General features: G+C 42.3%; 1 protein-coding gene across 1 annotated transcript; it reads left to right on the forward strand.

The window, feature by feature from the left end:
* Positions 1 to 1,507: 1,507 nt before the first annotated feature.
* On the forward strand, positions 1,508 to 10,857 carry gpr31 (G protein-coupled receptor 31). Its single transcript, XM_083643686.1, has 2 exons — positions 1,508 to 2,373; positions 10,101 to 10,857. The coding sequence occupies exons 1-2, from the start codon at positions 1,837 to 1,839 to the stop codon at positions 10,572 to 10,574; spliced, it is 1,011 nt and encodes a 336-aa protein (XP_083499812.1). The 5' UTR covers positions 1,508 to 1,836; the 3' UTR covers positions 10,575 to 10,857.
* The last annotated feature ends 4,787 nt before the right edge of the window (positions 10,858 to 15,644 follow it).

The raw sequence follows: 15,644 nt of genomic DNA on the forward strand, positions 1-15,644 counted from the left end.
GACATGTTTTCACATATAGCCTACCCTAACACAATCTCACGTCACACAGTAGTCCAAGCTTCCCAGGGACACTGACGTGTTTTCACATATAGCCTACCCTAACACAATCTCACGTCACACAGTAGTCCAAGCTTCCCAGGGACACTGACATGTTTTCACATATAGCCTACCCTAACACAATCTCACGTCACACAGTAGTCCAAGCTTCCCAGGGACACTGACATGTTTTCACATATAGCCTACCCTAACACAATCTCACGTCACACAGGAGTCCAAGCTTCCCAGGGACACTGACATGTTTTCACATATAGCCTACCCTAACACAATCTCAAGTCACACAGTAGTCCAAGCTTCCCAGGGACACCGAAGTGTTTTCACATAAAGCCTACCCTAACACAATCTCCCTAACCCTTCGGAACAGAATAGAAATAGAATAGAATAGAATAGAAAAAAGGTATAACTTCTTACAGGAGATGGGGACTTGGAATTGAGTCGCACTTAAATCACACACACAGTGACTTGAGTCTTGACTTGAGACTTGTCCTTACAATTTAGACTCCACTCAGACATGAGATTTGGGACTCGTGAACAATCTTTTGTGTGTGTGTGTGTGTGTGTGTGTGTGTGTGTGTGTGTGTGTATGTGTGCGTGCGTGCACACATTAACATTAAGGAAATGTCTACTGTCCGGTACTGTGTTGTGTGTGTAAGGTCTATAATCAATGCTGATACTGTATGCTAATATATAAAGGAGTGAGGATAATACAGTACATGCATTGAATTCCTTACGGATGGCTTTACCAATTATCAACCCACTTTGTATCCAGGCACGCTGGATGATAAAGTGATAAAAGTGCCAAATTTGGCACATAAATAGCTTAATATAATATAATAATAATATAATATAATATCATCCAGCGCGCCTGGATACAAAGTGGGTTGATAATCGATAAAGCCATCCTTTATTTAAGGAATTCAACGCACGTACTGTATTATCTCACTACAACGAAATGGCTACTATGGGGACTTACATCATCACACATGAATACTATTGAGCTCAATGAATCCACAACCATCTCAGCTTTCCAGTCATATCCAATTTATGCAATTCCAAGACTGTTTAGGGACACAATACGCAGAAAGAAAATGTGTTGCCAAAACCCATACTCATTTAGGTATTTTGAGGTGAAAGGTCAAGGGTCCCCTTTGAAAATTGCCAAGCCAGTTTACCCTCTGAAAGACAGTAATGTCGACCGAGGAAAAAGTGCAGGAGTCCTTCTGAAAATGTCGGGGGGACAGGTCCCCCCCCCAACTTACGTCCATGGCTTTGATCACATCTGTACAGTCTTGACCCCGGGAGCTAGGCCACATTGGCTCTACAGTGGAACAGCTATGACTCAGCCCCTCAGGCAACAGGGAGGAGCCAGAGAACATGTCTGAACAGTGGGCAAACCCACAGAGCTCGCTGCCTGCTATTTACTCTGCTCTGAGCACTGAGGGGACAATTACTTCCAGACTTCTCAGTGCTAGCTCCAACCAAACAGCACAGCACACAAGACTGGCTTCACAGCTTGGGCGCTACAAACAGACAGCAGAGGAAAGGATCATTTAAAACGAAAGCAGGATTGAAACCTGATGACTTGAAAAACTTGTTTGGGAGGATTTGCTTGGGAGGCCTTTCTGCTTCAAGATAAAAGAGTCTTGTTGCAGCTTGTGGGGTGAGAGCCTATCTGCTGTGAACGGAGTCGCTCGTTGGACTATAGACGAGGCTACATTACTCTCTGCATACAGGACACAAAACTCTAGTAAGGAGTTTGTATTTATATTGCTAACGAAAATGAGCGAAAATCCTGATGACTGTGCCGCTGTCAACAAGGCATTGTACCAATTTTATGCAGCCATCATGATTATCATTTTCATCTTGGCTTTGCCTCTGAACGCGTCCGTCATGCACCTCTTCATCTTCAAGCTTAAGTTCTGGAAGTCCAACACCAACAACGTCTTCCTCTTCAACCTGGTGCTGGCCGACATCCTCTTGCTCTTCTGCCTGCCCGTGAAGGCGTACAACTACATCGCTGGCGAGAGAAGGAGCAAGCATGACGCGGTGTGCAAAGGCATGCTCTTCATGTTGTTCCTCAACCGAGGAGCCAGCATCGCCTTCCTGACGGTCACGTCCATCGACCGCTACTTCAACGTGGTCCACCCGGGCCGCAAGAACCTCCTCCGAGCTCTCAAGAAGTCTCCTCAGATCTCCATCCTCATCTGGCTCCTGCTGCTGCCTCTCACCATCCCCACCATGACCAAGAGCTTCGAGTGCTGCAACAGCCACAAGTCCGTCGGGAACACCACCTTCGCAGACGACCTCCTGATCAAGGTAATGCACCAGATTTGTACGTAGCCTACTGAACAGTGTTAGGCAAGTTACTCACCAAATGTAATAAGTTACTTATTACTTATTAAAAAAGTAATACAATTTGTTTACTCATTACTTTGTATCAAAAGTAATTAGTTACGTTACTCGTTACATTACTATATAACTTTTGCTACCCGCCACCCCTTCCGAAAAAGTGATGTTCACCTGTTCTTGCTCCTTTTAGAACACTTTATGGGAACAATAATTAACCTTACAGGAGGAGTCAACAATCAGCCAAACTGCATATATGTTTTATTTATTTGCCTATAAGACAAAAAAACTAATTTTGTTCTGGCAACGCAGTAGTGCCGCATAGCCAGACGTATCTCCACACTTTGTTTTAGTGTTGTGCTAGCGCTGGAGAAAGTAATGTAGTAACTTGAAGTTACTTGGACTAGTAACTGTAATATAATACCTTTTCTGGAAATTGTAATCCCTTACATTACTAGTTACTGGGAAAGTAATAGCTAGCTACAGTACTTCATTTTACTGTCCAACACTGGTACTACATTACATACATACAATATGTGTAAATTGTAGGGGTGGGAATCACAGAGTAACTATACGTTAATGTCCCTGATAATGATGGTATCACGATACAGCGATTCTGCAATACTTGATACATTGCAAGAGAATTAATCTACGATACATCACGAGATCTGTGTAACTGATGAAGAAAAATACCCATAAAGGCAAAATGCAGAAATTACCGTATGTATTTATTCACTGCACTGTGGTGTCAGTTTCACAGAATTTGACAACTGAGATGAAACAATGTACAACAAATTGCATTATAGTCTTAGTGCATCTTTAATACAAGCACCAACACGCACACACACACGCACGCACGCACGCACGCACGCACGCACGCACGCACGCACGCACACACACACACACACACACACACACACACACACACACACAGACGCACACACACATGCCTGCACACGCCTGCACACACGTACAACCCAGAGAGAGACCATCTGATAAGCATCTCAACATCTTTCCTGATAAACATGATAATAAACCAGGAAGGACACTTTAACATTTAGAAATTATTCTAACCCAATTGAAAAATCCACATCCTGGTACTTTTGACTTTAATTAGGCTTTGATTAGATTATTATTAATCCCTAGTGGGGAAAGTAATTTGCCACCAAATCAAATCATACAGATAAGAAACAATATCAGACAAATAGCAACAAACAATCTCAGACAACAAGTAATCGCAAACAACAAACAATACATTCACAGTACACTCTCTCGTAACGGACAAGCCCGTCTTTTATTGTCACACGAACACCACAACACATGCATGCGGCCACAACACACTCATGCTGACGGTGGCCGGTGAAAAGTGTCCTCTGCATTTAACCCATCCAGGCATGTCCTTTCCTCCGGGGGACAGGCCAGGAGCAGTGGTCGCTTTCTCGTACAGCGCCCGGGGACCAACTTTGGATGTTGTCGTCACTGGTCGGATGACGATGACGATCTGATCTTCTGCATGTTTTTAATGGGGGGGGGGGGGTTATATACGGAGGAACCCCCTGGGGGAGCACGGGGAGAACATGCAAACTCCACACAGAGAGAAAGGCCCTTACGACGAGATAACCCACCTGGGCAGTGGGCACTGAAGATATGGGGGGGAACACAACCACAGTGCCCACAGTGTCCCAGGCGAGAATCACAACACAATAAAAAGCCATTGAGCCAAGATTAACTATGCCTCAGTAAAATCTTTTCAACCTGCAAATTAAGTTTACACAGATAAAATAAATAAATAAATAAAACAAGAGAACGCAAATAAAACACACATTTTGGTGCTTAACTCTTCCCCGCCAGAGTTTCAAAGGAAAAGTCGCCAGCCAGCGTCAGGGTTTCTGAGCATTTTCAGTGATCTTCTCCGACCTGCAGAATATTTTCTTCTATGACTACTGTATGTAAACACAGAATTTCCCAAAAGACAGAACAAAGCCTCTACTTTCATGTGGAAAAAAAGTTGCATTGTTGTTACTTATTGACACTTGAACTTCGATCGTTTTAACTGAAAATGCTCTCTGAAAATGCTCTCTCTCTCTCACCAGGAAGCTGAGAAAATGCCCTTTTGTGCAACGAAGCGAGTGAGAGCACGCTGGGGCGGGTCACACTAACTGTCATGTTCTCCGTGGGGCTGGTGCTTCCTGGTACTCGATGTGTGGAGGTCTGGGAGCATATTTGAAGGCTGAAATTTACACTATGTGAGGGTTCACAAAGCGGATGACTGTTCTAACTGACAGGAGCAGTGATTGGTGTGCGTTTACCAGTTTATTTTGAAAAAAATCCTTCTGTGTTGAGTGACTGTCACGAGCCCGTGTGACAAGCCCGGGGGAAACAACTCCTTGTACCGCTTTGAGGCACCAGGTTGGATGTGTTTTATGAGCTTCCTCCATGAGTAGTGCAGCAGATAATTGCATATTTAAGAAAGATCGTTCACTTTGTGATGCAAGCATGACATTTGGCACAGATACTCTTCAAGGTCCACTCTTTTGAAAAAGGGCACTGGCCACTCAAAAATCCAAGATGGCGGCCCTTTTTCAAGATGGCTTCCACGTGTTGTACTAAATGAGCATGTCACCTATGTTTGGTAACAAAATGTTTTATGGGTCTCACATTTCTTTATTATAAGTGTTATTTTTGTCATAACTACTATGTGAAATGCTGTAGCAAAGATGGCGTGCAAGATGGCCACCATAAAACTAGCTGTGATGATATCTCATGATCTAAAATACATAGAAACCCAGTTTTTGGGTCTATACATAGGTTTTTGGGGTTGTGGATTCCAATAGAGCTATTTGTTTTCTTGTCAGAGCAAAATTTAGCTTAGTTTAATAGAGTGAATGTCAGTGCGCAACCAGGGCACACTGGTGACATCACTGCTGTGGAACTCAGCATGGGGTTCAGTGTGAGCTGATCTAGTTTTACTGATACTGTGATGAATAGTGATAGTATAGCTTAGTGTCCCAAATGCTGTCTAACAGCCCCCAATCAATTAGCTAGTAATAATAGTACATTGATGTAGCTAGATAGCGCACTGAATAGCCTGAATTGACAGGGTGTGCCAGCGCGGGCCAAGGGGAAGCGGGGCTATACATGACTCGTTCATGTATACTTACCCGGAAGGTGTACAGATCACACGGGACTAATGACACTGGATGAATGATCAGGCGGGGTGTAGGTCACCCGAACCTAGTTGTATCCCATACCTGAATGTGCGGTATCACTTTGATTAAGGTGGTAAAAGGATTGCCCCTCGGCCTTATAATCAGAAATCAATCCCCAAAAAATGGCAAACGCAAATCCAACGTTACAGACGAGGCAAACGATTGGAACAAATGTTGTCTTTGTCAGATAGACATGAAGTCCTGGTATCACCTCCAATGCGCATGTTCCTCAACACGATGGCTATATCAAGCTTGCCACCACTGTTCCACTCTTTCATGAGATCAATGAAATGCCAATCATCCTGGACCCGGCAAGGCTGGATGAAGGGGATGGTAGAAGCTACTTTGAGAAGGAACGAGGCACGAGTTATCGATTAATGTTCAACAACACCAAATTAGATTGTGCGAGGAAGCGGCGATCCAATGCTCAAAGTACTGAAATAGATGAAGGTCACACAAAGCCCCGTAGAACCAGTCATGATGGTCAGGCTTGCATTTTTTGTTATAAAATATCTGCTGCATCTGACCTAAGACAGGCTATGACAATGAACCTGAACAACAGACTACATGAATGTGCCCAGACACTAAATGATGGGAAACTATTGGCTAAACTGAGTGGTGGTGATGCCATAGCACAGGAACTGAAATACCATTGTGCATGTCTTTGTGGTCTCTACAACAGGGAGAGTTCCCACCTGAGACGCCATGAAAAAGAGACATCTCAGAGTGAACCAGAACCAGACATTTTTCCCATAGTTCTCTCAGAACTGGTCAACTACATTGTAGAAACCAGTCTCAGTTCTGATGGTCCTGCCATCTTCCGTCATAAGCAACCTGTACCGACAGCGTCTGGAGCAACTGGGTATAAACTCACCTTCCTGTCAACTCTACCAGACTAAAGGAAAATTTGTTGGCAGAGATCCCTGAACTTGAGGCTCACAAACAGGGCAGATATGTGCTCCTGGCTTTCCAGGTAGATGTAGGCTTAGCTCTCTCTCAAGCTTCTGACTACTCAGAGGCACTTATCATGGCCAAGGCTGCAAAAATTCTGAGAAGTCACATTCTGGACCATCAGTCCAGATTTGATGGAATATTTCGTGAGGAATGCATCAAAGATGCCATGCCTCCAATTCTCCTCCAGTTCGTACCCATTAGGGCAGACATGGATATATATATTTTTTAATCCTAGGTGGTACTTAGGGCCAAAACAACATGTCTATCTAATTCCTTGACCCCAACAACTTTGGGTTAGACCAAAGAAGTGTGTCTCTTAGGGATGGGCATTTTGAATCAATTTCCATAATCGAAATTCTGGAAAATTAACGATCAATTATCGATGTAATAGTAATATATATATATATACTCTTGTAACGGACAAGTCCGTCTTTTATTGTCACACGAACACCACAATACATGCATGCGGCCACAACACACTCATGCTGACAGTGGCCGGTGAAAAGTGTCCTCTGCATTTAACCCATCCAGGCATGTCCTTTCCTCCGAGAGGCAGGCCAGGAGCAGTGGTCGCTTTCTCGTACAGCGCCCGGGGACCAACTTCGGATGTTGTCCTCACTGGTCGGACGACGATGACGATCTGATCTTCTGCATGTTTTTTAGTGGGGGGGTTATATACGGAGGAACCCCCTGGGGGGTACGGGGAGAACATGCAAACTCCACACAGAGAGAAAGGCCCTTACGACGAGATAACCCACCTGGGCAGTAGGCACTGAAGATATGGGGGGGAACACAACCACAGTGCTCACAGTGTCCCAGGCGAGAATCGAACTCAGGACCTTCTAACTGTGAGGCGACAGCGCTACCGACTGCGCCACCGTACCCCGTACACCGTACCCCGTATATATATATATATATATATATTACTCTGTTTCAGGCAATAACGTTGCATGTTCTCGGCCAGCTATAATGGCGATGTCACTCTGGAGTAAGAATATCAGACACTAGCGCTGTGGCCAGGTAAACAAACATGTTACATGTCAGGTTACATGATGTAAGGCAATCGGCGTCTTCCAGCTTAGCTGACAGCACAAGAGTCAAATCAACTGGCCTGAGCTCGGCGCGTCCTTATAACGTCATGAGCGTGCCCGCGGTAACGTTGACAACCACAGTCACACAGCCTACAGTACACTAGCTAGACTAATGTTCTCACATTTTGAAAGTAGGACTCAGCTCACCGGCCGCGGCTTCCAGGCTTATAAACTCATAGTTATAACAGCCTCACTGAGGTCCGCAGACCGCTGGGTGCGTTTGTTTCTGTCCCCGGTGCATGCCAGTGTGAATTCCCCATGTTTAAAACAGTTTTGTTGGCACAAAGGCCCCCGCCCAGCCAGAAAACTAGAGACTATGAAGCTCCACCTCACGTTAGTCGGCTGTGCAATGGAGTGGGGCGAGGAGGAACGAATTCCACCCAAACCTAGTCCGCAAAAAAAAAAAAAAAAAAAAAAAAAAATCCGCGTGATTGAATTAATTCCTCAACGATCAATTATCGATTATTGATGAACATCCCTAGTGTGTCTATCTTTATTAGTTACTGAGATATAAATTTGTTTTGTAGCACCTTGGACGCCATCTTTGCAACAGCTATTTGCAACTAGCTGTTTCAGGCAAAGTAACATTCCTTCTCAATTATATGAACCCCAAAACCTCGGTTTATACCATAAACAGACTGTTTTACTCAAAATAATTACATTGATATGATGAGCATTCGATAGAAATGACGGTCATCTTGAAAAATGGTCGCCATCTTGAATTTTTGAGTGGCCAGCGCCTTTCATCCACCACCCCAAAAACCTATGTATAGACCCAAAAACTGGGTTTTTATGTATTTTAGATCATGAGATCATCACAGCTAGTTTTATGGTGGCCATCTTGCACACCATCTGCTACAGCAGTTCACAGTTTGTCAGTTATGACAAAAATAACACTTATAATAAAGAAATGTGAGACTCATAAAACATTTTATGTTCCCAAACATAGGTTAGCCTACATGCTCATTTAGTACAACACGTGGAAGCCATCTTGAAAAAGGGCCGCCATCTTGGATTTTTGAGTGGCCAGTGCCCTTTTTCAACAGAGTGGCCCTTGGAGAGCGTTTGTGCAAAATGTCATGCTTGCATCACAAAGTGAACGATTCTTCAACTTATCTGCTCCACTAGAAGGGAGATTGATGATGATAACGCTGACTGGTTTTGTGGGGGGAAGAAACTCTGGCTTACAGAGAACTATACGAGTATGTTAACACTTCATAAGGTAGCCAAGAGCGCCATCTATCACATGATGGTGAAAACACCTATTGACGTTCCATTACGTCAATGGCGGGGAAGCGTTGTCTCTTAAATAACATTAAAGGACGCCAATGGCGGAGAATTAGTTAACAACTGTATCTATAATGTATTGCAAAAGAGGTACCAACCCTAGTAAACTGCTGCTGTCTATATAGTGTATATTGTCAGTGTTTGTGTTTTAAGTGATGTCAGAGATTTAAGCATCTGATGTCTGGGAGACCAGGCCTGCATCCAAAGCAGCTCTATTTCACATGACATTTTTTTCAGTTATCAGATCCAAACACACAGCTGCATGCTAAGAGACAGAGAAGGGAGTAGCCTACAGCTCATAGTGGCTGGGTTGGCTGATCGTCCCCAAAGAATTCCAAGTACTTCTTTGCTGGAAAAAGCTTCAAAGCCTTTATCGAATGGGCCAACAACCATTATTCAAAACATAAAAATATCATCTCTCTCTCTCTCTCTCTCTCTCTGATATTTTTGAATAATGGCTGTGAGATGTTTTTGAGAACTGCAGCTCTATTTGCTTTACACATTTTAACAGGTGCGTGTCAGTGAATATCCACCCATGTTTCTGCTGCTGATTGAGCCACACCTGCTGCCAATGTTGGTACAGTGGCTCTATAGAAGCAAGCCCTTCTACTTGGCTCTATATGGCCTGATGAGGACTGCATGAACACGTTGGTGCAGCCCATACAATAAAGGCTTTTTCACTTTTCGGCAAAGAAATGTGCATAGGATGTTTTTGGGGAGGACCAGCCACTAGAGATGAACTGTATTCCTCTATTGATATTGAAACGTTGACTCCAACGAGCACCTTTTTTGAAACTTGGTAAGCAAAGCTTCGTTCTGAGCAAAGTTGCATACTGCTTAAACCTCGCGTGTGCAGTGTGGCTTTGCCTACTGTGTCAACTTCTTTGTTATTCCCACGAGAGTAAACAAGTCAGCTTGCCTGTGAGCAGCATCACCCCTCCCCACATTTTCTATTCAACTACTAGTAGTAGTAGTAGTTGAGTACTATACTACTAGTATAGTACTACTAGTATAGTATAGTACTACTACTAGTATACTATATATATATATATATATATATATATATATATATAAATTCACATGGAAATTCACGCAAACTTTTAACCCCTTTGCAACCATAATGACAATTAAGTTGACTCCGACTCTTATATTCCAGGAAGTGGTGGACAGCGCGCGAGAAGTGGTCTTCTTCTCCCAGATCATCATCCCGTTCGTCATCCTGGTGTACTGCACGGTGCACATCGTCAACCGGCTGCGGAAGAAGACGGTGGGGGACAAGACCAAGCTGAGGAGAGCCGTCTTCCTGGTCACCTCCGTCATGGTGGTCTTCTCCCTCTGCTTCCTGCCCTGCACCATTGCCCGCATGGTCCTTCTCATCGCCCGAGTCCAAGAGTGGAAAGACATCAAGGAGGACAAAGCCGCCATGGCCTTCGACGGCTTCATGGTCCTCTCCTACCTGGACTGCTTACTGGACCCGCTGGTCTACTGCTTCTGTAGCACCAAGTTTAAAGCCCTGTACATCTCCAACTACTTCCCCTTCTTAGTGAAAGGAGAAGTGGTGGTGCCAGACTCCTCGAATTCCACAGGGGCCGCGAATACATCGAACACCAAGCGCAGTAATGTCATTTGATATTTGGCAAGCAATCTAGAGTATGTTGTTTCTGTGTGTGGTGACACCCGTACCACCCAGCAGCATAGCATACTACCTGAGACTGAAGGACTTGTTCTAGCGCAAATAATGTACATTACATGCATTTTAAAAAGGATTCTAAGAGTTTTATATGAATAAAAATGAACAACTAAGTCTATAAGAGTACCATGGACATTAAAAAGTATTCAGATTTTTCAGTTTATCATTATTGCTCAAGCTGATCCATATTCTCCTCTAGCCTACATTATACCTTCAAAAAGTTGATCCATATTCTCCTCTACTCACTCTCCTCTACTGATTCCAAAACTGTGAGCCGCGGCCCACTAGTGGACCGTGGAGGTACTGCAAGTGGGCCGCGAGTGGTCTGCCAACACTCCCGATTTTTTAAGCTACAGTGGAGATCCTGTTATCAGAAGAAACTAGAAGACATAAGGCATCCATTGGTACCATGCATAATATGCTAGGTTTCGGGAAGGGGGGTAAAATAATGCTCCAAACATAGGTTAAATTTGGGCGAGGGAAAAATATTTCAAAGGGGTTCCTTGACCTCTCAGCTCAATTTATCTGAAGGATATAAGTTATACCTTCTCTACATTGGCCTTCAAAAACCTGATCCATATTCTCCTCTACATTGTTGTGAAATCAGAGACTAAAGGGTATGAGGCTCTTTTTTCTGGCAATCCTAAAAAGGGAATTGCCTTGGGATAACTTTTGTTATGATTTGGCGCTATATATAAAATTGATTGATTGATTGAATCTTGACTAACATGATCTTCTTGGGAAGGGTTTCTCAAATATTTGAGAAAAGAAATAAAGTGTGCACACTGATGATTAAGCTCCGCCTCCCAGTCAGTTTATTGACGTCTCGATCTGCCCGGGAGCCTAATCACCAGTGTGCAGACTTTATTTCATTTCTCAAGTTCATTGTTTATTTGTCCTGCACCTGGCCTACTGAGCTGATGGGCATGCTCTACTTCCTCCTTCAAATCTCAAAAATTTGTCATGGACCCCAAAATAGACACAAATTAGACCATGGACCCTATAGTTCATATTGTGTCCCAGGGACCCATTCACCCATATGGAAACAGATTTTGCTGGGGACCCACTGAAGCCTCCAGCACCTTTGGAACTTTACTACAAAGAGGCCACTTTGACAGCTGTTATCCTATAGCAGAGGTGCCCAAATTATTTCCTTTGAAGGGCCAAAAATAAATGTTGATGTTTTGTGAAATTGCATTACATTAAAAATGTATTATATTTTATAGACAATTTACATTCTAAATCTAAAATAAATTTTCAGAATAATATAAACTACTCTTTTATCTGTTTAAAAGTAAATTCATAAGAGTTAGATGTAGAGTTGATTGTAAAAGGGGGGAAAAAGAAGAAAGAAAAAAAGCATAAACATATTTACAGGGAAATACCTTTCTGACAGAAAGTGCATGCAACTCAAGGTGCGTAGCCCTAAACCTACCCATAGAACCCATTCTCATTCAAATATCTTCAGAGAAATCAAGGGACCGCTTTGAAAATAGCCATGTCAGTTTTTCCCTTGCCATCATTTAGAACAGGGATGGGCAACTTTGATGATAGAGAGGGCCACAAAAAAATGCCCTCGCTAGCAGAGGGCCAGATTGTGACTGTGCACTTCCACCAGTAGCCTACTGTAAGCCCATCACTCCCAATTATAGCTACTAATTTGATGAAAAGGACTGGTAATCAAAGTTTATTATACCAACATTTATATTTTTCATATTAAAATTTCACCCAAATATATCATATTAATCAGTAAGATTAGTAATGTTGCATGTGCAATGTGCATCCTGGATATAGTTTGTTACAATAGCGTTAGCTCAAATGCTAACATTAAACAGTATGTGGATAGACAATGCTAACGCCATTAGCGCCATGTTCTGGGATGTACAGTAAAATAAAAACACAGATTTGGGTGGTCTAACCTAACCTAACCAAAAACGTCCGCCTTGTAAAAAATAAAAAATAAAATAAAATAATAATTGACTCAGGGGCCACACTGAGTGAGGCCGGGGGCCACATGCGGCCCGCGCGTCACCAGTTGCCCACCCCTGATTTGGAACAACTTTGCAGCATCATTAGCCCCCTTCCCAACAAGCTGAGATGGTTGGTAACAATGGATTCCTTAGGTCTTCTAGTTTCATAGTATACAGTACTGTAAGTATCATCACGCTAGCTTTAAAAGTGAATCCGCCACAACCTCTGCTCTGAAAGACAATACTATCGTTTTCTTTCTTTCTTTCTTTTTCTTTCTTCATATGGCGGGCCAAAACAAATGGAGACCGCAGACCCCAAATTGGTCAGCCATGTCCTAGACCTAGACTCTAGGAAATATGTCATTCCTATGCTCTAGGACCTAGAGCAGGACATGTTATGTATTTTCCATGTTTGCTCAAGCATCTTCTGACAGAAAGGGGACATGATGTGTCACGTCTTCAACCAGACTGGACTGTACCTGCCCACCTGTCATATCCACTTGTCAGCTGGCCTGACTCACCTTACGCAATGATGTTTGTGTTAATAACGCAACAAGTGATAACAAGTCTGTTGCTCACTGTCTGGCTATAAATAGATGGCTGAGAATTTGAGTGTGATCATTCTGGGTCAAACTTCAGTGCCCCTTCTGTGTTATATGTGTCATGGTGTGTCATAGCAAACAGGAAGTGCTTTGTATTTTCCAGGGGATTATTTGAAATGATGAAACAATGCATTATGCCACATTTGAGTTTATTTGTTTTTCACACATACTGTATAAAGATAAAACGCATAAAGAAAATATAATGTAACATTATGTGTGAGAGTGTGGTAGAAACCTGTAATGGCTTATATGAAAACCACACCTGAAAAACGTACAAAAGGAAAAAATGCAAACCTACAAAATCGCCAATACCCTACTACATTTTAAATATTAGTGTTCAAAAATTGCACTATTAACATTCACATATAGATTTAACATAAACACGAGCTGCCTACCACTCAAATCAGCGAATCAGCTAGCTGAAACGAGTGTCAAGATCAAGTGGATTGTCACAACAGAAAGAATATTCCAATGGAGTACCACAGCGATGACGTGTTCGTAGGCTTAACCAGAAATCACCGCCATGTTGGGTCATCAGGGGAAAAGGTTACGGGGTTTTAGAATGGGGAATTCGTTTAAATGCATGAAATAAGGTCTGTGGTTAAGAAAAGTTTACGGGAGTGGTCATTTGTGTTCAGCATTTGTGTTCTTCACAAATGTGGACCACTTTTATGACTAAAAAAAACGCATTTACGCTTTAAAAGTGTGAGGAGTATCCTGCTGAACACAAATTATCACTCCCATAAAATGTTTTTAACCATATACAGGCAGATGTACATTATGCTAAACACAGGGGAAATGGCCTACGTGCCAGAAAGGAGGATGTCCATTTTTTGAAGGAGTTACTGTATAGGAGTTTCAGCGAGAAGGGTAAGACGTCTCCATAGACCCACCCCCCCCCCCCCCCCCACCCCGAAAGGTCCTAATCATGCAAAACAATTTGGAAGTACATGTAGTTAAGGCGAGACACCTTTCTCACACTCTGAGCCACAAACTTTCCAGTTTTATTCCCAACAATATTCAGAAGTTCTTTTTTTACAGAGGGGTTTGTTCATATATCATTCATAGCCTGATTTATATAACATTCTATTCATTTTTTCTAAATTAGTTTTTTTCATATATCTTTGAGCCAGAAATCTCCACTTTAGTAGCCGTTATTGTACATACACCAAACTTTCCAGTTTTTATTCTATCTATATTCTGAAGGCTTTTACAGAGTTGTTTATTTCATATATCATAGAGCTCCACATCACGTGACGTTCCATGAGAAAAAGCTGAGAAAAGGTCACTGTTCAGCTCTATTCATAGTCTGATTTATATAACATTTTGTTCCTAAAAACATAGCATTTTTTTTATTTATGTTTTTATGACAGTATTTTCTGTATTCAGTATTATGGAGTGATAAACCGAGATATCCAAAATTCCCTCTGTAAAGACCTTTGTCTTTGTCAATGTTTAGATTTCTGTCCTGGAAATGTATTCAAATTAATGCACATTTTAGTAGATAATGCCTCAATTGCATATTTAAACATCAAATTTCAGAAAACTTGTAATACAAAACAATCTTAATTATCATATAATTCCGGCTGTGTCTGTTTGTCTCTCTGTCTGTCCTCCGCGCATCTCGAGAACCGTTGTTAGGATCGACTTCAAACCTTGGGAGTGCGCTTATAGGGGGACCTGACCGAGTGCAGTGCGAGAAAAAAAATTAAGAAATGCGCCCACGGGGAGAACTATAGCAATATTTAACATTTTCATTGTAAGTTTGATTGTGATAGCTATTAGTTAAAAAATGTTGCACTACAGATATCGTAGACTTATACTGGGTTAACAACTGTATCAATTCAATGCCATTGTCAATGGCTTGTGTAATAGAAACCCTAAATAATAGCTGAGAGATTACTGCAGTATCAGGCACTAATGACTGAAAGATAATGTACCAGGGCTTTGCATGAGAGTATGTTTGATTTAATGTGAGGCCAAAGGAGCAAACAGCTCACACACAGGTCGTCAGTTTGTAACACTTAATTTTATATAACTCTGTAATAGAGTGATGTTAGTTGTTAAGGTAAATGCTTTTTAAGTTACCTACTGTGCAGGCTGTGTTTTTTTTATTACTGCAACAATATGAAGATTAGGCTATGTAAATATATTGTATCCGAGTGCATTTGTTATGGCTGATCTTTCACCTCACATTGCTCACAACAGATCTGAAAAATGATGATGCAGAACCTGATATTTAATCGCTTTATAATAATACAGTTGTAACTCTTCTTTGCAAGCATGTTTTCGGTCTATCATTGCTGATGGGAGCAGCACTTTACACAAAAATCCCCATGGAGTTCAGATATGAGTCAATGTGTGCATGCTGATAGGAGCGTGTAACTATTGTGCTGGGATGAAGAATGGGCGTGGTTTTCATTACGGGGCTCTGCAGT

Source organism: Poromitra crassiceps (genome assembly GCF_964638095.1).
Source record: "Poromitra crassiceps genome assembly, chromosome: 9".
Lineage (NCBI taxonomy): Eukaryota > Metazoa > Chordata > Actinopteri > Beryciformes > Melamphaidae > Poromitra > Poromitra crassiceps.